At 59.4% G+C, this 24497-nt stretch overlaps 3 protein-coding genes across 3 annotated transcripts; 2 read left to right on the forward strand and 1 right to left on the reverse strand.

Annotated features, from left to right (window-relative positions):
- Positions 1 to 415: 415 nt before the first annotated feature.
- FBXW5 (F-box and WD repeat domain containing 5) lies at positions 416 to 13995 on the reverse strand. The gene is made up of 9 exons (XM_055813788.1): positions 13844 to 13995; positions 13457 to 13670; positions 10651 to 10808; positions 9836 to 10010; positions 8811 to 8959; positions 7008 to 7494; positions 4091 to 4238; positions 2874 to 3086; positions 416 to 2394 (listed from the first exon to the last, which is right to left on the reverse strand). Exons 2-9 carry the CDS (start codon positions 13647 to 13649, stop codon positions 2148 to 2150), a joined length of 1770 nt encoding a protein of 589 aa, XP_055669763.1. The 5' UTR covers positions 13650 to 13670; positions 13844 to 13995; the 3' UTR covers positions 416 to 2147.
- A 398-nt stretch (positions 13996 to 14393) lies between these two features.
- Positions 14394 to 18501, forward strand: C8G (complement C8 gamma chain). Its single transcript, XM_055793339.1, has 7 exons — positions 14394 to 14588; positions 15416 to 15555; positions 16358 to 16428; positions 16775 to 16882; positions 17206 to 17307; positions 17642 to 17680; positions 18217 to 18501. The coding sequence occupies exons 1-7, from the start codon at positions 14427 to 14429 to the stop codon at positions 18228 to 18230; spliced, it is 636 nt and encodes a 211-aa protein (XP_055649314.1). The 5' UTR covers positions 14394 to 14426; the 3' UTR covers positions 18231 to 18501.
- A 1083-nt stretch (positions 18502 to 19584) lies between these two features.
- On the forward strand, positions 19585 to 24489 carry LOC101912137 (lipocalin-like). The gene is made up of 8 exons (XM_005231247.4): positions 19585 to 19921; positions 21448 to 21607; positions 22783 to 22922; positions 23067 to 23143; positions 23311 to 23424; positions 23670 to 23771; positions 24003 to 24028; positions 24321 to 24489. The coding sequence occupies exons 2-7, from the start codon at positions 21509 to 21511 to the stop codon at positions 24026 to 24028; spliced, it is 558 nt and encodes a 185-aa protein (XP_005231304.1). The 5' UTR covers positions 19585 to 19921; positions 21448 to 21508; the 3' UTR covers positions 24321 to 24489.
- Positions 24490 to 24497: the final 8 nt, after the last annotated feature.

Below are 24497 nucleotides of genomic sequence, written 5' to 3' on the forward strand. Positions count from 1 at the left end.
CCCCCCACAGTAATGCTGCACGGTCTGACCAGCACTGTGGAAAAACTAGAAATCAAGGAGAGACAGAGAAGCCAGGATGGCCCAGCTCTGGACCATCCTGAAGCCCGCAGTGCTCAGCCTTGGCAGCAAAGAGCTTTCCCACAGCCGCTATGAACTGCTGCTCCCCTTCTTCACGGTTGTCCCATCCTCCTCCACAAGGACAAAGGAAATTCAGGCAATTCTCTGCCTCTTTTCTCTCTCCTCCTGTTGTTTCACAGTGTTCCGCCTGCACTCCATGGCCCAGGGCAGGTAACTACACGTTGGTCAGCTCCTGCCGCAGCGCCCCAGCAGCTGTAGGCACAGTGGTGTGACACTTCAGGCCTCAGCTCTGCCTCAGTAGAACAGCACTGAGAAAAACAAACTTGCACTGCAGAGATGCTTTAGCAGAATATCTATTCAATGCCATAGTGAAGAGCAAAACTCGGTACAAACATAAACCCTCAGTGCCTTGCTCACTACTACACCGAGCCAAGGGAGAAAAGATTTCACAATCTTGGGGGAGGAAGGTGGAAGGTAGAGGCCGTTTGCTGTGTGACAGGACAGAGCGCTGATGTGGATCCTGCATGCACACACACAAAGGACTCCCTTGTTTCTGGAAGTCCTGTGAAGACAGAAAACCTGAGTACAGGGGTTTTGGATAAAGCCATGGGCACCTGCTGGGGCCCAGCAGAACACGGGTACAAACCCTCCCACCAAGGGCTGCAGGAGCTGTTAAAGCCGTCAGTGCCTATCGGGACAGTATCTGCTGCCGGCTGTTAAGTCTATTTGCAACCCAAGGCCATGAGTGACACAGACAACTGCCCCCGGTGCTCCCAGGGGAGTCCTGAAGCACCTCCCCCAGGACCCAGCTCATTTCCAGACACAGCCCAGCTCCCAGGAGTGACTGCGGCTCCTGGGGGACCCACCAAGGCCAAGTCAAGATTAGGAGCTTAAAGAATAGGCTCTTATATTTGGGTACCAGCTGCATGGAGAAGAGCTTCAGGGACAGGTTAAACCCACCGAGTTCACAATTGCTACAAGTGAGGCAGCTCCACCATCAGAGGGGTCCCCAGCAGGACCTGGTCACCAAACCCATGGCAAGACAGCCCAGGTGAATGGAAGCTTATTCAGCTGTCACTTCAGGCAGAGGAGGGCTGCGTTCCCCTGTCACCTGTGGTTAAATATCTGCAGCCACCCCTGGGTGCCTACACCTATCACAGAGAACATACCAAGAGAACCTAAAGTGCCACGACTTGAGTAGCATGGGAGGGAGGTGACCACAAGACCCACCAGCCATCCTCACAGCTGCCTCCCTGGGAAGGGGCAGCAGATCCCCTAGAATAAATACATTACCAATGCCATAGCTTATTTAAGTGCTCCTTAGCCGAGGAAGACAGAGGGCAAAGCCAGCACCGTGTTACCACCAGCCCTCCCCCCTCTCAGGTTTGGAAACTGGTGATGCCAACACATAGTTGCTAACAAGGCATTGAGGGGGCACTGGCTGCATCCCTGGGGGGCCACACAAGAGGCCAGCCAGGCCCCTCCAGCCCTGCCTCCCCTGCTGCAGTCTCCCTGCCCTCCAGACAGACACCGTGCGGCAGGAGGCACTCGGCATTACCCAGCAGCCAGGGGAGTTGCCTGTGGAGGTTTGGGACAAATAAATGTTAATAAAACTACTATTAAAAGAGTCCTGCAGTAAGGCAGCACAGCACTGTACTGTGGCTTCTGCCAAGTGCTCTGCAGCTAGTAGCTCTCGACGAGGTCAGCCATGTCCCAGCTCACACAGTACAAACACTGGAGACGTGCCTCAGTCTGTTCTCAGAGACCAAAGCTCACCCAGAGAGAGCTGTGACCAAGTAGCAGCGTTCGTGCAAAGCCGTGGGGAGCCCACCCTGCAGTGACCAGCTCAGGCTGCCGTCTGCTGGGCCCACGAACGAGCCCTCAGCTCTCACGTTCTGTCTTTGAAGCAGACGCTCCAAGGAGGAAGAAATTCCCCCTACCCGTCCCCTCCTTGACTTGGCGGATGGGATTCGCGTGCCCAGAGCTCGTCTCTGTTGTGCAGGGCTCAAAACTCTGCAAGCTCCAGAGGTGGCTGCAGTGAGGAAGCTGCAGGAGCAGTGTACCTGGGTTCAGCTTTTCTGGTTCATGAGCCAGGAGAAGAGCAGTTTCCTGGGCCTGGGCTTCCTGGCCTGCTGGATGCGCACTGTGCGAGGGGAGCGCCACACCTTGATGGTGGTGTCATCGCTGGCTGTCAGGAGCAGCTCCTGCTCCACCGGGCTGAATGCCACGGAGTTGACCACATTGTCGTGCTGCAGTTTGGCCAGGCAGATGTTATAGTGCCGATCCCAGATGTAGCCATGGCGATCCTCTGCCCCGCTGCAGCAGACAAGACACAGGGAAGGAGGTCACCCCAGCAGCCCCAACAGCGTGCCGCTCCCAACCCCCTTCCTCCCGCGCCAATGGGAGGCAGAGGGTGCCCCAGCCTCCCCCTCAGCCCCACCACCCCTGAGCAAGTCGGCTCCCTCCAGGATCTAGAGGCTGTTTGACAAGCCCCTTCCTCTCACCCCGCAGCACCTGCTGCCTGTAGCCCCCAAGAAGGGCATTTGTCACCTGCTGCCAAACACGCCACAGCTCAAAATTTCCCCTTTCCTCACCGATTTCACAACAGGACCAGGGCAAACAGCCTTTAGCAGCACCCTCTGCTCTTTACAAACCTCCCGTTTCCTGCTCCGCTCCCAACACACAGCAGTTGCCAGCACCCAGCCCAGCTCTGCTTGCACAAGCTGCCCACAGCGATGGCCCCGAGGCCGTCCCAGATGAAGGGCAGGATCCTGCCCAGCCCTGTCGCCACACACCTTGCCACAAAGTCCCGGCTGACATCCAGGAAGATGAAGAAGCACTCCTCGTTGGGCGTGTAGGCCCGATGCGCACGGAGGGCTCTTTTCACCTCCTTCATTGTCTTCAGGTCAAACACGTGCAGATCGATCTCCTCAGCGATGGGGGGTGGCTGCATCGGGTCAGAGATGACGCAGTCCCGAGGCCAGGCACGGCTGTTCACGTACAGGTACCTGGGGGAGGGGAGCAGAGGGGTTACCCTGCACCTTGCCACATGCAACAAAGCTCAAGAAACCCCAGCAGCAAATGCGCAGCACTCTGGCAGCGCAGGGCCTGAGCTGTTTCTCTGGTCCTTAGCAAGCCTGCAGCTCAGCTCCCTAAAATCCAGGCTGAAATACGGGAACATGTTGCTGAAACACTTCTCACCGTGTTTGGAAATGGCCAGCACAACGGGGAAGGTGGCCCTGGGAGCTAGGTCAAGCCTCTTTAATACCATTAAAACCAAATGCAAGGATGGTGGTGTACTGGGTCCAGCATGTTGAGGAAGGCAATTCTCCCCCACTACTCCGCTCTTGTGAGACTCCCACCTGTAGTACTGCATCCAGCTCTGGCACCCCCCCAACATAAGGAGGACATGGACCTGTTGGAGCAAGTCCAGAGGAGGCCATGAAGATGATCACAGGAGAGGTGCTCCAGCCCTAAGAGGACAGGCTGAGAGAGCTGGGGTTGTTCAGCCTGGAGAAGAGAAAGCTCCAGGAGACCGTGGCAGGGGGGTGGAACAAGATTGTCTTTAACGTCCCTTTCAACCCAGACCATTCTGTGATTGATCTGCCTCAGGAACAAGACACATTGCTGTTGGCAGCTCCTTTACTCTTACAAGGCTCCTTGCCTAACCCTATCCTGAACCAGGCTCAGCAGCGCAGAAGGAGAAAAGTATTCCTGCCAAAATTCCTGCTGCTCAGGCAGCAACACAGGCCATCAGCACTGGGACATAAATGGGATGTGAATGACCAGAGCAGCCGATGCAGACACCCTGCTCCATCCACTACAGTCATTTCTTCTCCTGTTCACTCCACAAAACCCCTAAGCAGCTGCCGCCCACCCCCTGCAGCATCTGTAGCCAGCAGCTCTGCCGTGCCATGCTCACCTGTGGTGCCATGCTCACCTGTGGTGCCATGCTCACCTGTGGTGCCATGCTCACCTGTGGTGCCATGCTCACCTGTGGTGCCATGCTCACCTGTGGTCAGGGGAGAGGCCCATGCCGATGATGTGGCCATGAATGTCAATGACGTGATCCAGTGAGTCAAAGAACTCATCTGAGCGTCTCTCCTCCCCAAGCACTGGCCCAGCAGTCGTCATCTGATGGGGCAGGATCCTTTTAATCCCTTGGGGATAGAAAGCAGAATCAGGCTTCTGCCAGCAGGCAGAGGCGCTGGTGGAAGTCCCCAGGCTTCAAGAAGGGGCTTCGCTTAGTGCTGCTAAGAAAGGAGCACTGGCTCACTGGCCAAGGACCAGGACAGGGCTGCCGTCCCTGCCAGGGTCCTTCAAGCTCTTGCAAGTGGTGTCTTTGGCCAGGACACTGCCCATCAGTGATGCGCTGGCACATTTAACCCCAGACAGGGAGATGCCCAGCACCCAGCTGGTACAGCCACACCTTGCTCCAAGCCCAGCGTGCAGCGTGCTCTGAAGCACCAGGAAGCTGCGCTGGCCTGGGAGATGCTCTGGTTGCAGAAAGTTTTTTCTCCTAAATGAATGCTTGCAGGGCTGGGCCCGTTTCCTGCAATATTCAGCCTGGAGAAGGCCCAGCAGATGCACTGGCTGCGTCAGGGTTTTCCCCTGACACTGTCAAGTGCGAGTGGGGGTCATCCTCAGAAAGCTCCAAGAACAGGGGTTTAAACCCAAAGTGGGCTCAAGCGTTCGTAGCTTTTGAGCTTTCTGACTAATGGAGACACATGCTCAGTCCCCTTCCAGCTCTGGAGAGAGGTCCCAAACACAAAACCATCCACAGTCACTTCCTGGAAGACTCCTTTGAGTCTCAGCAGCTCTTGGGCACACATGAGCTTAATCCTCAGCAGGTCCAAGAAGAGCTGGAAGATGGCCCATCCCACCCCACTGCCCTCCCGAGGGAACTGCTGCCAAACACCCCTGATTTTAGCCCGCTCCCACAGACCAACAAGGTAGGGGTGATACCACACTGCACCTCAAATACATCACTGCATCTGAACTTGGGTAGCCCAGGACCTTCAGGACAGGACCTTCGCTCTTCCACCCAAGTGGCACTGCTCACCAGCATCTTCATCCTCGTTTCCACAGCACTACACTCCCACTTCCAAGCTCAGCTACACCGTCCACGAACGCACAAGCCAGCGGAACAGACAGCTTTGCCCATGACTCAAGCCTGCCACCAGCACCAGGGAGACAGGAGCTCAAAGGCAACTCTTGCAGAAGTGCTTGCGTGCCACAGATCAGGCAAGATAGCGTCGATGCCCAGCAGCCAGGAGCACAGCTCCCAGCAGCAGCCTGGCGAGAGATGAGCACAACAGCGAGCTCTTTCAAGTACCAGCTCCTTGGGGGCAGACAGCAGATGCACAAAGGCTGGTTCGACACACACACGCCAATGGGCAAACATAACATTTTTCAGTGACTCATGGCTGGGAGAGGAGCCAAGCAGGGTTCGTCCCTCTGAACAGCCAGGCTGCGCCACAGGCACTGGCCACTGGCCAGGGAGTCACTGGAGTTCAAAGGCACCAAAACCCAGGGCCCTGGGAGGCTGCGCTGTAAGTCGGTGGAGTGCAAAGGCGGGCGCCGCCTCTATGCCACGCTTCGCCTTTGCACGCGGCAGGTCCCAGCCTGCGAGGCAGCATTTGCTCAACGCAGCAGATCAAGATGCAGCGCTGCTTGCAGGGCCGAGTCAGGCAGACCACCTGCCACGCATCCAGAGGCAGGCCAAGGTCCACCGCGTCCGTCTGCAGAGCCAGCCACGGACAGGAGGATGGAGCAGTGCTACAGTCAGTGCAGGTCACATGCCTAACTTGGGTGGGCAAAGATCAAGTGACTCTTCTTCAAGTTGCCTATGGTTTTGGAATCTGCCTTTCCCAGCCTTACTGGGCTGTACTGGTGCAGGACCAAGTAACAGGGAGGTTAGAAGAGCCCGCAGCAGGAAAGCACGGCTGTAACCATGCCCACAGCAAAAGGAACTGAAACTATCTGGCTTTACAGAAAAGCCTTCATGCCTAGAAGCAGCTCCTTCCCGCCTCACATTTCTACTTATCTGTGTGGTCTTTCCCACTGAACTTCTCTACCAGCTTTAGGGGCTTTTGGAGATGCAGCCAGACTATCTGCTTCTGCTCAGACTCTGATAGTCCCAGTGCCTCAACAAGAGAGCCCTGGAAGTCCTAACCCAGAAAAGGTCACCAGCAGCACCATTGCCTGGCTTGTGCTGCAGCTACAGTCCCTTGTACCCCACCAAGCAAGGAAGCCGAGTGCCACCAAGCTGGCATCAGTTTGCCATGGAAACATCTGCTGGGGCAGCTAATAACCCACCGTGAAACCTCTTCAGTACCAAAACAGAGGCCGAAAGGCCCTGTGATGCAGGGTGATCACACACCGGGCAGTGGGGCAGGCAGGCAAGGCACAGAGGCAGGCAGGGCTCTGTCACCCAGAGCTGCGAGACACTGTGCAAGCAACACACATCTCAACTCCAAGCTGCTCAAGCCAGTCTTGCCCTGATGCCCTCTCCACCCACACAAGAGAACAGCACCGAGGCCCTTCCACACACCCCTATGAGAGCAACCGCTGCCCTTCACATCCACCCGCTGGTGTGGAACTCATGGCTGATGTCCTTAAGTCAGAAGTTCCTTCTTGATCTTCTGCTCAGCCCTCACCATGACTTTCTTTTCAGGCCACATGTCAAGCGTGGTAGCAACAAAACAACCCTCAGGCAAGCGCGTGCAGGGTGGAACCCCCTTCAGTGACTGGGGGCATCTCAAAAGCTTCCTGTATCAAGAGTCCAGCAGCCTGAGCAAAACTGCAACTCACTCACCACAAACAGGCAGCAAATTAACCAGGTCTTTTGCAGATTCAAATTCACAGTGTAGCTGCAGCCCACACCCCCAGGGAGGCTGCTGTGCCCTGGGCTCAGACCACAGCCTTACCTATCTGGTGCGGGGAGTAGGTGAGGCATCCTGTGGTGAAGATTAAGTATTTTGTCTTGCTGTTGCTGTCCGTGGAGAGCAGGTTCAGCTCAGGCGGTTTAGTTCTGTTGCGTACAAACAGCTCAGCCACCTTTGTCTCCAACTCTGTCTCGGTCATGGCAGGCCTCACACGGCCCTCCATGATATCATCAAAGAACTGCTGCAGCCCATCCTCTGCTGTCACACCCCCGTCATCCGGCAATTCCTGTACTGCTGGCTCCAGAGTCTGCTTGGGCTTGGCCTCCTCTTCCTCACTGTCACTGCCAAGATCAAAGACTGGGCAGGTGGAGGTGGAGGAAGCAGCTAGCTGCTCCTCATAGTCCAGGAGCAGGTCTGGGGAATCGTACCGGCTGCAGTCAGCCACCATCACAGTCCGGATAGTGCTGGCATTCAGGTTCTGGATTTTGAACAGTCTCTTCACTACATTCACATTCTCAGACTCTATGCCCTGCAAGCAGAAGGCAGAAGTAAGCAGGAACCACCTCACGTCACTCCTACAGTTCAAACCTGCCCAGACCTTGAGCCGTCACAGCGGACACCAGCCATGCACCAACCTCCCTTCACACTGCTATATGCAGCGCTGACCACCAGAACTGGCCCTAGAGGCTGGCCAGCTTTGTTTCACTCCTTCCCGTCTTGGAGGTGGGCACACAGAGGTAGAAAGTTTCTGCAGGCAGACAGTGCAACAGTGGAGCTAGGAAACACAGAGGCTGGGCAGCCTTGCTGCCACTCCCCCACCTGAGGTTATGTGCTGGTGCTGCTCAGCACTTCAAATGAATTTCAGGAACGGGCCTCTGCAATAAACACAGGTGCAGCGTGAAGCACCATCCCTCTGGCCCACAAGCAGCAGAGGCAGGAGACCTCTGTGCTCCTGTAGTTCACCTGTACCCCTCAGCAGGACCAGCCTGGTGATCTGCTCTGGCAGTCTGTGGCCATGCTTCCAACGCCCCCTGTCAAAGCACGCAAGGTCTTTCCTTGCCTCTTGGGGATGGAAGAGTTGACACCATAGTGTCACTGCAGCAAACAGATGTGGGCATGGGAAGGGTCCCTGCTACCAGAGAATTTCACTTGGGGCCAGCATCAATTATCCATGTTAAAAACCACAAAACGCCAGGATGTGCAGCTGTCACGTTGAGACAGAGGCAAGACATGGCAGAGGAACACATCTGAGCAGCACAAGTGCTACAGAATGAACAAGCAGCAAAGAAACAAGCAGTCCGAGGCCAGCACACAGGTCTCATCACAGCATCAGACAGCACCAATCCACAGAAATGTCAGCAGGGACAGGCAGGGCTGAGCTCAGCCTCTCAGCTGCCTCTGTCTCCTGGGAACAACACACCGAGCTGCCAAAAGCGGGAGAACGGCCGTTGCTCAAATACATGCCGGACTACAGGCACCCAAGGCCCAGCTTCATATTACCCAGGACCTCAGCAACCTGCTGCGGCTCAACCACTCTCCTGTTGAGCAACACCATGCTCTGGGGCACTGCAGTCAGGTCCTCATCCCAATTAATGGGGCAAGAGTTACTGCAGTCTGAGGGTAGAATTAGAATATTGCAATGGGTACCACAACATCAAGCGTGGAGAAAACTCACACAAGGGTTGCCTCAAGCTCAAGATCCTGAGGGCAAGTCAGAGGAGACAAACAGGGAGGACAGGAGGATTGGGCCATGCTTCCCTGCTCACACCACCTCCGCAGCTTTTCCTCCCCCAGCAGCCAGCAGGAATACACACTGCCTGTGGAGCTGGAACAAAGGCACCTCACCTGGAAAGCATTGTTCAGCCACAGCACAGAACAGGAGGTTATACGCCCAATCCGATGCAGATTGCCAGATATCAAGTTGGTTTCATTCAGCCAGCAGCCAAACACATCATAGGGTTTATTCCTCACTCTGGAAAGCAGCGTGAAGTTCTCTGAAAGGGAGGGGAAACACAAGTGTCAGGTGTTGGCTGCTGGCAAGGGCCCTGGAGAAACCATGGCAAAAGACATGGCAAGTGGATTCAAGTCTCCACAGGAGAGGCACTGATGCAGCACCCCCACCACAAGCTGAGCAGACACCGTCTGACCACCCTCCAGCTTCCAGTCACTACTATGAAGACAGGTAATTCCTCTCTTCTGCAGAGATGTGTGAGGAGAGCATGCACAAGGGAAACCAAAATAAAAGGGCAGCCAGACGGAGCCAGACCAGAGAGCAACCTATCCTCACAGCCTTCCTCCAGTGTGGCCCAAAGCAGACACCCTCAAGGACAAGAACAAGTCAAACACGTACAGAACTTCCTCACTCCTGCCCCTGGGGCTCAGGACCTTTCTGAGCAAGACAGTTGTGCATTTAGCAGCACTCCTCGATTTTTGGCACAGTGGGACTGCAGCACAGACAGTGAGAGATAACACGGTGGGGATTAGCGAGTTTTACAGAACTGCAGCCCAAGAGGTGAAGCAGGCCCTGATGAACAGAATGAGGTCTCACATGGTGTTCTGAGTGAGTCAGAAATGGTGGCCTCAAGACAACAGGTAACTTTGATAACTCTTCCCTTGCCCAGGCTGTCACTTAGAATAGAAGTTAATAAATATATGTCACACTGCCTTTAACCAATGACATGGTGACCTGAGCAGAGTTAAAGTTATCTGGAAGGTTTACCCTATGAAACCGATTGGGGCCAATGCAAGGTGGTGGAAGGCAGAACAAGCAGAGGTCAAGGCCACCACACAACCTGAAGAGAAAGGGAACCCCAGCACCCACTGTTTCACACCTCCCAGAAAGCCCCAGTGAAGGTGAGGGAGGCATTTACCCATGCTGATTACGGCAATCTCTCCTGATGAGGAGTTGTGAGGCCCCACAAAGACACCTGACACCAGAAGGAGGGAGTCATCAGAGTTGAACTGGGAGAACTGTGTGTAGCTCCAGTTGTACGGCCTCATGTTGGAGCTGTGCTGCAGGGTGATGTCCAACTCATTGCTCCAGATCTACAGACAGACAAACAGTCAGGAAGCTGTTGAGAAGCCTGGGAGAAGTTCCACTTTATCTGTTCTGCCAGCACTCACCAGGACAAGAAAAAAAAAATATCATTGAAGACCCTGTTTAACTGCCTCTCAGTCCCGATTTTCCTGTCAACTACCCTGACAGAAAATGGCCAACAGCTTTGGAGAGCAGCTAAATGCAGGATTGCTTCTCTGCCAGCCAGTGGAGAAGTTGTTCAGGCAGTGAATGGTACTGTCACAGCTGGATTTTTCAGCAGGTTCAGAGAGATTTCTTCCAAGACAACCACTCACGCAAGACATCTTCTGCAGTGGATCATTATCTCCACACCCTCTCTTAGACCCAACAGCATAACAGGGGACTGATCTGCACCTAGAAAGCAGCCAGAGCCAGGCAGGCACCTCAGCCACCTTCACATGGGCTGGAGCTGGAATCCACAACCCTCAAGGCTACATTTGCAACAGTCATTAGCTCTGTGGCTTTGAGAACAACTCAGCATCTGCAGGAACCAGCCTAAGACCAGGGACACCTCCTCTCCTCAAAGTAGACTTCCTAAAGGCTGCTCTCACAGCTAAACCCCACTAAATCAAAGCTGGAAGGGTTGTGCAGGAGAGACTGATGCTTTACCTTGACGGTACAGTCTTTGGAGCACGATGCAAACAAACAGCCAGAGTGGGAAAAGCTGAGGTGCAAAACCTGGTCATTGTGCTCCTTTAGGGCCTGCACTTCCACACAAGGGATGGTGTCGTAGAGCCTCTGGAACTCATCATACCAGGAGACGGCAGCTGTAACACATCAGCAGGGACACAGGACAGGAATGTAAGCGGAGTGAAGTGACGGACCCGAGCTAAACATGGCAGCTGCAGAACCAAGTCTTTGGGAGCTCTGCTGGGGCCACCATCCCTATGGCTTCAGCTGAGTTAGCAGGGTTTAACATTTTTCTCAGCAGCTTCCCCAATCCCACCCACAGAAAATCTTTGCTTCCACTACACGCCCAATTCCACACCATACCCCTGCTTTCTAAACCAGTACAGCCACTGCAAGAAACATCCAGGGCAGAGCTGTTAGTGTTCTAACAAAAACCTTGCTCAGGACAAAACAGCTGTCAGAACTGCAGGCGTGCTCCAGCACAGCACAAACAAATCATGTGATGAGAGGGAAGCTGCTCCTCAGGGTACCGGCCTCCACTCTGTTTATCTTTATCTCATCTAACACAGAATTAAGAAGATTCCAGAAAGTGTATGAGACCAGGAAAAAAAAACGTCTCCATGTGATAAGAGACGAGGGGTGTGGGGGTGTGTGCATGGAAGAGAGAGAGAGAAAGAAGAATGGGAGCTGGACACAGCATGCCAGGACAGAAGAGGAGCCCTGCAGTGGAGAAGCCCTGCAGCAGAGGAGCCTGGAGCACACTCAGAGGAGTCACACCGACAGCCAATAAAAAGAAAAATAAAGAGGATTTTTAACAAAGTGCCTGGTAAGGCAGCCTACAGACTTCTTGCAGCAGCAAATCCCGAGGAAGCAAAGAGGATTAGACATGTATATGGATAAGGGCCAACTTTCCCAGTTACACTGAACAGGACTGAAGGTTTTATTGAACTTGCTGCAGCCCAGGAGGCACCTGCTCCAGCAGGCAGGGAGCAGCTTGCTGCCAAGACACCCCACCATTGCTCACTAGGCTGGGTGCTTCATCCCCCCCTCTGAAGTTCTCGGTCCTGGCCTGTCTGGCTGGGAAGCAGCCTGGACAAATCCCATCTAGCCAAGCAACCCCAACAGTTCCTCTTACAAGACCCACTGGATACCATTCCTCAAACCACACAGCTGCCCAGGGCAGGCAGGAGATTTCCCTAAACTCCTGTTTCAGCCCCTTCCTGAGCCTGCCAGCCACCCTCTGCCCCCACTGCCTCATGAAAGATTTTCACAGCTCCAGAAGCACAGCCTGGGAGGTGCCTGAATATGTTACTGAGTTACACTGACTTCTTAGCCCAAATTAATGCTAAGAAACAGAGCTAGCAGCTTACTAACTAATTTCAGGAGGCTTGAAGAGACTGAGCCTGGTCAAAGAGCCTCAGATAAAAGCCAAAGATAATATCCTCAACTCCACAGAGCTCCCTGGGTCCATGCAAGTGAAGTCACGCAGCCTGAGTCATCCCATCCACATCTCAGAGTCCTTTTGCACTGGTATTCTCTGGTGCAGGGAGATGAGCTCCTGCTGCATGATCCTTGGTAATTCTTCCCATCCTTCTACAGCAACTGCAACTCTAGTCCAAGAAGCCAGTTCCCTCTGCTGTAGCCACTGCTGGGAGCCCCATGCGCACCCTCAGGGCGGAGGACCGAGCACAGCACTCCTGGACCTGTGCAGCATGCCGGGAATGAGCTTTTTGGACTCCACGAGAGACCCACCTTGGCAGGAAGGGCTCCTGTTGGCAGGTCCCCAAGGCCTGCCCAGTGCTCAGCTGCTGCAACAGCACTGGGCTACCCTTTCAGACCACACCAAACTGCTTCCAGCACTTGACACTCAGCTGGGAACAGACCTGTGTCCATATATGACTGCCACCACCAAGACTGCCAACAGCTTTACCCCAGGAAGGCTCCGCCAGGCTCAGTTGATCCCGACTGTTAATAGGTCATTTTCCTACTGTGAGATGAAGCCAAGATCAAGTCCAACCTGCCCCTGCAAAGTGGGTCAGCTACTGCCTTAGCATTTGCCCACTGTACAATTAAATGGCTGCACACCCACCCCCCTCTTTATAGACAGCACTCTCCCTCCACAGCCAGGCTGCAGGTGCTGCCTACGCCTTATGGAAATAGCCTGATCAGCTAATGTGTACTTGCAGCTCTTCCTAGTCCAGATGAGAAAGGGACAGAGCCTGAAGCAGAGGCTTGCTGTGAGGTCCTGATCAGGAAAAGCCAGCAGTGATTATCATAGAATCCAACTGGGCTGTGATGTAGTAGCACGCACTGACTCACTGCGTCTCCTCGGGATCTCCCTCAGCAGCAGTGCCCAGACAAGCTGTGCAGCAGCTACCCAAGAGCACATGCCTAGAAAGAACTCGGAACCTGCTCTTCTGTGAAAGAAAAGGAAACTCAAAACATTTTCAGCCATTTGATGCCTGTCTCTGAAGGGTTTGGGCAGTTCCAGATGCCATCACCACCCAAGCCTGTAGTCTGCTAAGGTGACAGTTTAGTGGCTCAGCCACCCTTGACACCAGAGGACAGAGGGCTGAGCAGCCGAGGGGGCAGAGGATTTTCCTTTCTGGGTTCACGGCAGGGAGGTCTGGGGTGCCACCACCAGGAAACAGCCTCCCGGGGCGGCTGGAGGCCTGGCGCTGAGCAGCCCCCCAGCCCTTGCGGGACTGCCCTGCCTGCTCGGCAGGTTCAGGCCAGCCAGCCCTGCGGGCAGCCATGCCAGCCCCTTCCCCCCACGCCAGCGCACCTGGGTGCCGGGGCACCTCCCGGGAGATGCGGTAGTAGCGGTAGAAGAGCTCCTTCCACAGGAACTCGTCGCGGGCCACGGCGTGCCACTGCTGGCACACCAGCCCCACCGACAGCACGTCTACGTGGTCCAGGTAGAGGAAGATCTCGTAGAGGACGCTGTCGGGGAGGAGGGGGCCGCCGCCCGCGTCCATCGTGTCATTCTGCCGCCGCGCCTGGAAACAAACGGGGGTGAGGCCTGGCACGGCCCGGCCGCCCGCAGCCCCGCGCCGAGACCCCGCGCCCGCCTCGGGGGGCCCCACAGGCGCCGGCCCGCTCCGGGGACCCGCGGCACCACCAGCCCCGCGCCCGCCCGCCGCCCCGGGCCGCCGCCTCCCCCTCACGGCACCTCGGTGGCTCCGGCGGCTCCGCTGCCCCCACCTTCCCGCTCAGCGCTTCCGGCCTCCCCGCCCCGCGCTTCCGCTACGGCTACCAGGGGCCGCTCTAGCCGCCCCTCTCGGTGGTTCCCCCCGCCGAATCCGCCGCGCCGCTTTCTGCCGCAGGCCGGAGAGCTCGAGCCCAGAGCTCCGCTCAGCGCGCTAGGCGCAGCTAGCCGAGCGCGGCACGATCGCCCCTAAAGCGACAGCTCTGCCCCGCCTCGCCTGATCAGGCCACGCCCCCATCCCATCAGGCCCCGCCCACCAGCCGTGGGGTCGCCCCCCCCCCCTCCCCTCCGGATCGGGCCCCCCTGCTCCCCGGTGGCCCTGTCCGGCCCCAGCTATGGGGACCCCCAGTCCCCGGCCTTGACCCCAGCGTGCAGCTCCCCCAGCCCCAGCCTGCCCTGACCTTGACCCCTGCCTACCGCGGCCCTCCCGGCCTGCCCCGGCCTGCAGGCCCCACCGGCCCCGGCCTGGCCCGGCTCCAGCCCGGCCACGGTGCCGCCTGCCCCCGCCGCCCTCCTGCCCCCACCGCTTCCCGGCAGCGGGCCCAGCATGGCGGGCCTGGGCAGCCTCCTGCTGCTCGGCCTGCTTCTCGCTGCCCCGCCGGGGCCGGCGCTGGGGCTGGGGCTGGGGCCCGGGCGGCGGCAGCGGCCACCCCCTCCCCAGAGCCCACTGGAGAAGGTGGCGGCTCAGGAGAATCTCAGCCTCCCCCAGGTGAGGGGCTGGGGCTGGGTGGGGCCCCACATGGGGCCTGGGGGCACAGCACTGCATGTGGGGCTGCAGCATGGCAGCGGGGGCAGCGCTCTGTCCCCCTGTGTGTCCCCAGCCAGGTGTGACCCTGCAGCACTCCCCCGGCCTGCAGGGACCCCCTCCAGACCTGGCCTTGCAGCCTGGCCCCCAGCCCAAGCCCCCCTGTCCGCCCCCACCGCCACAGTCAGGGGTGACAGGAGCATGAGCCCAGCGCTGCCCTGTGAGGCAGGTGCAGGGGCTGAAGCCTCGCCAGGGACCCCCACCCTGGGCGGCTGCCATCCAGCCAGACCCCCTGCTCCCACAGCCACCTCCAGCCTCAGCCCCAGGGCTGGTGCAATGGTTCTCGACCTTGGGTTTGGCACTCGCTTCCCCCTGCGGCGCTGGGCACGGCCTCCAGCTGGGGCTCGGGGGGCCTGGGGGGTCTGAGCTGGGGCCACAGCATCTGGGCACGGCAGCACAGTGCTTGTCCCCCACGCACCCAGAGCTGCACTGTGGTGCTCACAGCCTCGCTGGCAGTGAGGCATGGGTGGGTGCCTTGGACAGCCCCTCCGCGCAGCCCCCCCTTCAGCCTGTCCCCATGCCAGGCTCCTATCTGTCCTGCTCTGTGCCACCCACCAGCTCCCAAACAAGGGCAGTCATGCCCCATGGGCACACCAAGAGGACAGCAGAGGTGCCAAGCAAGGGGAGACATCATGGAAGAAGGGTGCTCAGGGTGGTGGGTGCTCAGGGCAGCACGGTAGCGGGACCCTGAGATAGTAGCCTGGCAGACGGGTCACCTCTGTGCCATGCAGCTTGCAGGGAGGTGGTTCCTGGTTGGCATGGCCTCCCGCTGCAGCTACCTGGCAGAGCACAGCCACAGGCTCGAGGCCACGGCGGTGACGGTGACCATCCTGGATGGGCAGAGCCTGGCCATCAGCACCTTCAGGAAGCTGTGAGTGATGCTGGCCAGTGGGGCCGTAGGCAGGGACGGGGATGCTGCAGTCAGGCCAGAACAGAGCTCGTGCCCTGGCTTGGGGACAGGGGATGCTGGATGGGATGGGATGCTGCAGGCAAGTCAGAGCAAGACCTGGGATGGGGACAGGGTATGCTGGATGGGATGGAGAAGCTTCAGGCAAGTCAGAGTGGGATCAGTGCCCTGTGATGGGGACAGGGGATGCTGGGTGGGATGGGGACGCTGGGCAGGATGGAGACGCTGCAGGCAGGTCAGAGCAGGACCAGTGCCCTGGCCACAGGCTTCAAGGAGGAGAGAGCAAAGTGCAGAGGGATGGTCTGTTGCAGAAGTCCTGGCCACAGCAGGCTGGTACCCTGCCACCCACGTAGCCACCCACCCAGCGTGGGCTTGGGCTGCCCAGGCTGGGCAGGCTGGGGGGCAGCCAGGCCTGGGAAACCAAGGCACCGATCAGGCACGTGGTTGCTCCATGACTGCCCAGCCAGAGACTGGATCCTGGGGCCACCACTGCAGCAGCACAGCTGAGGAGGGGGATCTTCAGTGCATCCATGGGCACTTCCCCCTGCCCTGGGGGTGCTGAGGGTCCAAGCCAGGCTGAGAGCTGGAGGGGGAAAGACCCCTTTGGGCTCAGCAGGTTTTTGGGCTCTGCATCTCTGCAGCATCTCCCCAGGGAGAAAACAGAGTCCCGGGAAAACAGATACCATGTGTGCCCTGGCAAGTGGGGCAGGCAGGGACCTGGGCTGGATCCTCCCCAGCCTGCTGACTCTCTCTTCTCCTCGTACAGAGACGGGATGTGCTGGGAAATCAGGCAGCGCTATCTCCCTGCCCAGGCCCATGGACGCTTCCTCCTGAAAGGTGAGGGAGGCTGGGCTGGGGTGGCATGGGTGCTACAGGGACCGTGGGGCTGGAGCCCCCACTTCCTGCTGTCAGCAGGGCTCTGGTACCTGTGTCCACCCTGCTAGTGCCCTCCCAGTATCTCACCTCTGAGGTCTCAACGTGCCCCAGTGCCAGATGCCATCAGGGGCAGTGCTGCAGACTGGTGCCTGCTGGTTGGGAGCAGCACCCTGTGGGGCTGCACCCACTCTGGCCCTGATTTTCACCCCTTGTACACCCTGCTTGTGGTGAAATGAGGCCCCTGGATGGTGCCGGGGCTAACCAGTGTTAACTGGGACTAACCAGGGCTGTTCTCTGTCTTTCCCAGGTCGTGGGTATGGCAGCAAAGTGGACGTAGTGGTGGGTGAGACAGACCACAGCAGCTACGCTATCCTCTATTACCAGAAGGGCCGAAGCATCTCTGTCAAACTCTATGGTGGGTTGGTGTGCTGGGACTTGTGGCAGATGAAGGATGGGAGTGGCAGAGGGGTGGGAAACCCCGTGCTGGGCTCAGGGAATGCCTACCAGTGCCCCAGAGGACCCAGACAGGAATGGGGTCTCCCCGAGGGTCTCAGGCCGCAGATGGAGAATTGTCCCCAAATGCTGCAGAAGGGAGCCAGTGAGCGGGGAACGGGGAACTGGTAACCAGTGTCTCTGAGCCGAAAGACCCCTTGGCCCTAAGCATTGCTGCATTGGGCATGGGGGGCTTTGCAGCAGAGACAGGCAGGGCTCAAAGCTGCTGATTCCCTCCCGGCGCAGGACGGACCAGCCGGGTCAGTGACACTGTTGCGGACAAGTTTGAGCAGCATGTCAGAGCTGTGGGCCTGAGCGAAGATGTGACCTACTACTTCCCCACATACGGTGGGTGCCACGTGATATCCCGGGAGCAGGGGGCACCCATGGTGAGGCCTGCACCCCGAAGCAGGGCTCAGCATCAGGGGTTGGCTCAGCATCAGGGGTTGGGGTCTGGCCCCTCTAGCATGGGGAAGGAGAGGCACAAACACACATGGTTTGAGCAGCTTGGGGCCCCAGGTCACCCACAGCAGGGCCACGTGTGGAGTCTGTTCCCATGCTGCAGCCACCCCAGGGACAAAGATGCAAGGACTGGGTGTGCCCCACAGTGTCCCTGGGGCGCAGGGCTGGAGGATCCTGGGTGCTCAAGGAGGGTGACCGTCCCGGGCTCTGTCTCTTGCAGGGTTTTGCGACTCTGCAGACGAGTTTCACACCCTTGATGGTGAGTTGTGAATACCATGCAATATCCTGGGTCCCCTCCGTGTCCCCAGCCTGGCCCCACATTGGGCACCGTGTGGCTTCTCCCTGCCCTGGCTGTGGGCTGGGCACACTGTGCTAGACCCACACTGCAACACAGCTCTGTGGTCCTGCCCTAGGGGACTGATTGGGCACGGGGAGGGGGGTCCATGCCAGACCATCCCACAGGACAGGGTCCTTCTGTGGCCTTATGTGGGATAAGGAGGTGGCAGACCATCACCCAGGATGGGCATCAGATGCACGCTGGCAAAACAAAGCCCCATTCACCCCCAACATGGGTCAGGCTGGGCTTAGTGGGGTCTATATTGGTGTTTCCTGTAGTGAGGGCTGGTTTGGGATGTGGTGTCCAGGGACAGAAGCACCCTGGGTTGAGGGCTGGGGTCCCCAAGGACAGCCCCATAACTTGTTGTTGGTGCTTGAGGGGGCAGAAGGTGGGTCTCCAGCCCTAATGCTGGGCTCAGACATTTCCCCAGCCCCACAGCACTTCTCTTTCCCTTCCAGAAACGAAGCCATAGGTGTAGACGCTGTTGCTAGGAGGTCCCCAGAGCTCAGCCTTCACCTCATCCAGCCATCCATGGTCATGCAGGACTGATCCAGGGTTTGGTCAGACCCTGCAGCTGCTCTACAGCTCTGGAGCCAGCCCTGGGGCTCTCTGGCTCCTCCAGCTGCACTGGCAGCCATGCCTGTCCTTGTCCTGTCCCCCCACAGCTTTGTGCCACCCCTCTGCCCTGCACCCCAGTGCCCTGCAGCAGCCAGCAACACCCCAATAAATGCCTCAGAGAAAAAGATGTGTCCAGGCAAGTCACCCCTTGATCTACCCCAACAAGGCCAGTGCTGCCCTGGGATTGCCAGTGCCCTGGCACTGTGCTCCTGGCCCACGGGGTGCCGGGAGGGTGCTGGGGGGCTGTGCGTCCCCCTTCATGCAGCCCCGTCATCCTCTCCCTGAGCCTCACCCCAACCATGGGACAATGAGGCAGGAGTCGTGGCAGTTCCTGATTTACTCTTGGGCGCTGCGGTGCACATGAGCCTGGCTGGTTGGTGAGCGAGGGAAAGCGCTGAGCGCCCAGCACAGCGTGGGGAAAAGCACCCCGTGCCTGGTGCTGTGGGGCTGCGTGGGGTTGGGGGGTGCTAGGGACTGGCACAGGATCAGCCTTCCCCCTGCAACAAGCCAGGAAAACTCTCCGGGAGCCCAGAGGAGGAAATCTTGGCCCCACAGTGGTCCTGCTTCCTATCCCCAGGGCCTCCAGGGCACCGAAACACCCCGTTCCCCTGCCCCAGCCCCCCTGCCCCAGCCCTACACACCGTGTTCCCTGCAGGGAACTGCTGCCTGGGCCGGACCCCTGCCTGCGAGGGCTTCCCAAAGCCCACCGGCACAGCCAGCACCCCGCCCGAGAGCCAGGGAGGGGACGTTCTTTGGGTGCTCTGAGCAGGCTGTGGGGGCTACGGGGGCTGCGGGGGCTTGGACCAGGGGTGTAACCAGGGGAGAGGGGCTGCAGCGTTACCCCTTGGGCTGCAGCCCCCTGCAGGACCCCTCTCCCCTGTGTGTGGAGCCTGGCTGAGGCTGTCCTGGCACACGCTTGGGCCAGTGCGTTTTGAGCGAGCTGTGACAATTCCCTGGGACAGGCTGGGTGGTGGGAGGGGGTGGGAGGGGGTGGGAGCTAGCCCCCCACCCCCGCAGCTGCAGTGCCCCAGCCACCCCAGAGCTACCCCACAGCCCCGGGCGGGGGAGGGCAGCCCTCTGCCCCCAGCGCTGGTGTTTTGCAATCTTAGCGGAAACTGGTAACACATGTTGTTTATCAGCAACTTATGTAAGGGACCGCTGGCCGCGTGACTCGCCCAAAGCCAGCCCCTGTCCTCGCTGCCCACGTGCGGGGCAGTCAGTCCGGCTGCGCTTGCAGATCCCCCAAGCTGCCTAGTTCAGCCTGGCAGAGTCGGGGTGTTACGGATCTGGCTCGCTTTCTGCCCTGCACCTACCTGCACCCCAGAAGTGGCTGCACTATGGTGGGGCCGTGGCAGGGCGATGAGGGCCGAGGGGGGGGACCCTGCTTTCCTGCTCTGAGGGGAGCTGAGCTGGTCCCCAAGGACCCCCCTGCACCCCAGCTCAGCCCAGCCCGTGTTTATCAGGCATGAACCCATTTCTGCGGTGCAGATGCCCATGTTGTGCGTGATGGTCCGTGTCCCGGCACCCTGGTGATCTACAGCCCAGGTACCTCCATCCTGCCTGTGCCCCCCAGCCCCAGCAGCAGGCTCAGCCTGCCCCACACCGTTGCCCCCATGTACCCCAACACTCCTGCGCTTGCACCCAGCTTTGCCACCCAGGTCCTTGGGCTGGCCCCCAGCTGTGCCACCCCCAAAGAGAGCAGACGCCACATGGGCACCCCCTCCTGCTGCCCTGGGCTGGGAGCTAGGGATAAAAGGGCAGCAGGGTGGGGGCTTTGTGCCCCTACCCCAGCGCAGTGCTACAGTGACACCCGTGGGTGCCCGTGCCTCTGACACCTGATGGAGAGAGCTCCTCCCAGCACCCTGAGCCCCAAGGATGGGCTCAGACAGAGGCTGAGCCCCCAGCCCAGCATGTGGGGGGCCCCAGCTGGGTTCTCGTGATGCTCCATCCTGCCCAGCTCAGCTTTTGTTTTGTTTTAATAAATCCGCATCGCTGGGGCTGGCCTGGCTGCTGGCGCGTGGTGTGCAGGGGCAAGTTGGGCTCACAGCTGGGTGAGGGAAGGGAATGTGCTGGGGCAGGCAGGCAGGGTGGGCTGCCAGAGGAAAAAACCCAGCTGTTGTGAAAACACGCTCCTTACATAAAGAGCCTTGGCCAGGGCTGTGCCGTGGGGAAAGCCACTGAGCTGATGCTCTGCCCAGCACGGCCAGCCCTGCCCAAACCGTGCCAGACCCGTGGGTGCTGCTGCTGACACCCAGTGTTCATCCCCAGCCCTCACCCTGTGGGAGCTCAGGGTGTCCCCAGATTAGGAGGGGGAGCATCTCAGCACCTGCTGGTGACCCCTAACCAAGGGGGAGGACGTCTCCCAGCCCCTCTTGGCAAAGGGTGCAGGGTGGCATGGGGAGGATGAAGCACTGGGGATCCCTCTGTCTGCATGCTGGTCCCCAGAGAGCTGGGCATTGGGGCTGCCCAAGGTGGGGTCTGGCTCCCTGCCCAACACCCCCAGCCCCCCAGCTCGCCGTTGGGGTGCACTGGGGCCGTGCCTTGGTGGGACGCACCCTGACTGGTGGTGGGGCCAGCTGTGAGATGCTTCCTCAGGTGATGCAGAGGCTTGGGCAAGGGCAAGGCAGGGGTGCTGCAGAAACACCTGAAGGTGTCCACGAGTCCCATGGATTGGATTGGACCTGGCAAGCACTTGACACGCCATCCACCTCGCTTGGGCCCCTCTCTGAGCCTGAGTGAGGCCATCCTGGAAGGACAGGGCAGCCAGCAAGCCCTGGACCCCCATTCTGGCCCCTGCCTGTGCCACTGGACCCCGGCTGTGCAGCGCTGGGGGCAGGGACAGCCACCGTGCTGGCTGCAAGCTGTATTTTCGCTGTGGAGCAGTTTGGCACCCCAAAGCAAACATGTCATATCAACAGGAGGGAAACATTTGCAGGTTCCCCTGCCTGCCCTTTGGCTTCAGCGCTCACCGCTGCTCTTGCTTGCATAACGGCATGGGGGGGAGGCAGGGCTGGTCCCCCTGGGGCCACTGCACAGCCTGCCCATAAATAGGGGCTTGCCTGACTCTCCAGCACTGCAGCGTTCTGCCTGCTCCTCTCGCTCGGCTCAGCTCGGCTCGGCTCAGCAGAAGACATGCACGCCACGCTGCTCAGTGTCCTGGGACTGGCCCTGCTCGGGGTGCTGCATGCGCAGGACAGCGTTCCTGTGCAAACCGACTTCCAGCAGGACAAGGTGACCCAGCCTGGCCGGCATCACCTGCATGGAGGTTTGGGGCATTTGGGGGGATCCTCACCCTGGAAATGTTTAGAAAGGGTGTTGCAGGTAGATTTGGGGCCAGCTGAGCCCCAGCACTGGGAGGGGCAGGGTAGCTGGTGCACCCGCAGCCCCTGTCCCTGGGGAGCCCCTGGTGCCCCGGTTTGGTGGCTCTGGAGGGGATGCAGGATCCAGGCTCCAGCCTGTGGGGCAGGACCGAGTAAGTGTGGGGCTGGGTCATCTGCTGTGCCATGGGGTGGGTGTAGACACACAGGGATTTCATAGCGGGGACTGAGAAAAGCAGTGCCAGTTTGACAGGCAGCACGGAGATGGACCATGGGCCCCCCTCCCCAACAGAGACCCCACTCCCCAGCCCAGGGTCCCAAAACCGGGCTGCTGTGCTGGGGTGTCCACACACCCCTCTGCCCTCCCAGCCCCGGGGTGCTAGTATGCTTGGAGTGCTTGCACTCCCTTTCTTCCCCCCATGATGGGCAGGACCCAGGGCAGGACAGCCCCAGCCTGGCTGCATGCAGTGGGGGCTGGCACCACAGCCCTGGGGTCCCACCAAGCTGGGGCAGTGGCCATGCTGCCTGCTCCTCCAGGGAGCTCCTGGAGGGGTCCTGGGGGTGAAGGCACCCCAGGGGGGTGATGGGGATGGAGTCATGTCCTGCAAGGATGGGTGTCTAGCATGTCCTGCAAGGATGGGGGTCTAGCATGTCCTGCAAGGGTGCTCCCAGCACAACCCATCTCCCCTTTGGGTGCACCAAGCTGGTAGCCCCAGAGACTGGGCTGGGATAAGCCATGCCGGCCCTGGGGTCTTGACCCCTCCTCACACCCCCAAGCAGATGGAAATAGCATCTTGGAGCTTGGCAGCCCTGTCACCTGCCCCTGAGCAGGGGGCAAAGAGGAAAGAAACACCCCCAGTGTCGGGCAGTGAAAGGCATGTTATAAACCAGGGATTTCCTGGCTGCTGCATTTTGTGGACGCCGAGAGCTGTAGCAGCTCCCTGGGGGACAGGGAGCCCAGGACACCGTCCTGCTGCGGGGTGCAGGCTGGCAGGGGAGGGGCAGGTGGCCTGGGCTGGGGCTGGTGGATGGCCAAGGGGCAAGGCAGGGTCTGCGCCTGGCTGGCAACTGAGCGGAGGTTGTGTGCAGCTCACGGGGAGATGGTACAGCATCGGCCTGGCCTCCAACTCCAATTGGTTCAAGGAGAAGAAGAACCTGATGAAGATGTGCACCACAGTCATCTCCATCACTGCAGATGGGAACCTGGAAGTCACCTCCACCTACCCCAAGTATGGGCATGGGGAGGTGTGGGGGGGCAGGGGGTGCTCCCCCATCCGGGGCTGGGGTGGTGGGCACTGGTGACATGCATGGGGCTCTGTGTGGGCTGGAGCATCACCCTGGCCCCTCTGACATCCTTGTGCTGTGCTCCCCAGGGGTGACCAGTGTGAGAAGAGGAACAGCCTTTACACTAAAACAGAGCAGCCAGGGCGGTACAGCTACACCAGCCCACGTGAGTTGCCAGCTCCCAGCCCATCCCCATCCTGCGGGGCAGCCCCTGATGTGCTCCCAGCCCTGGGGGACAGCCCTGCTGTCACCTGTCCCTGCTCCTGCCCTCCTGGAGCACCGCAGGGCTGGCTCGGTGCTGGGGCTGAGCCCTGCCCTCCCTGTCCTCTGCAGGCTGGGGCAGCAAGCACGACATCCGTGTAGTGGAGACCAACTATGAGGAGTACGCCTTGGTGGCCACCCAGATCTCCAAGAGCACCGGCTCCTCCACCATGGTGCTGCTCTACAGTACGTCTGCCCCAGGACCACCATGCCACCCACCCCCCAGGACCCCCTGGGATGTCCTCCATGGGGCATCTCGCCCACGGGAGAAGGGCAGCAGCATCTCCCAAGCTGGGGTGACCCATGGGATGGTGGGGTCAGGACCCCCTTCCCTGGGAACTTATCCCTTGCTGGGCTGCCCGTGCCCTGGGACAGCATGACCTTGTGCTGGGGGGTCTGGGGGCTGCCTCTCACACTGTTTTTGGCTGCAGGCAGGACAAAGGAGCTCAGTCCTGAGCGCCTGGAAAGGTTCACCCAGTTCTCCAAGGAGCAGGGCCTGACGGACGAAGAGATCCTCATCCTGCCCCAGACGGGTGAGAGCAGCCAGTGGGAGAGCTTGGGGGGGCAGGGGAGCAGCAGGGAGTGGGGGTGATGTATGGGGTACCCTGGTGGGTTGAGAAGGAGGAGACCTTCCTGGCTTGTCTCTACCTCCCTGTGCGGCCAGAATGGGGCCAGCCATGGGGTGCCCCGATATGGAATTCCTCGACGGGCAGTGGTCCCCCAGCCCCCAGAGGAGCTGATAGCTGCTTTTCTTCCTCCTGCAGACAAATGCATGGCAGATGCTGCCTAGGTGAGTTCACTGGGGCTCAGACCAGCCCTGCGGGAGGGTACGGGGGGGTGCTCTGAGCCACTCCACCCTGCAGAGCCCCCAGCCCCTTCCCACCCCCACCAGGATGTTCCTTTTGCTTACCCCTGCTGGGGACCCCCCACCCCATCCCCATGGAGTGGCTCTTTTGTTGTCCCAGGCCCTGGGTGGTGGGTGCCCACCCACTCAACATGGAGCTGGCAGGGCTGATGTCCCCCCCGGTGTGTGTCCCCTTGTTTCCCCCAGCTCAGCTGTGCTTGCCCCCCATCTCTTCCAGGCAGACCCAGCTGCTGCTGCTGGCCGGAGCCCCGAGAGCAGCACAAGCCAGTGGCTGCCCCGTCCCACCCTGTCCTCAGTGCACCCCCAGCACCTTGGCAGCCCTCGTTCCATGGCTTTGCACCCCACATCTGTACCCCCATCCTTATTAAAGCCCACGTAAAACCAGACACCCCCC

Source organism: Falco peregrinus, chromosome 1, assembly GCF_023634155.1.
Source record: "Falco peregrinus isolate bFalPer1 chromosome 1, bFalPer1.pri, whole genome shotgun sequence".
In the NCBI taxonomy this organism is placed as follows: domain Eukaryota; kingdom Metazoa; phylum Chordata; class Aves; order Falconiformes; family Falconidae; genus Falco; species Falco peregrinus.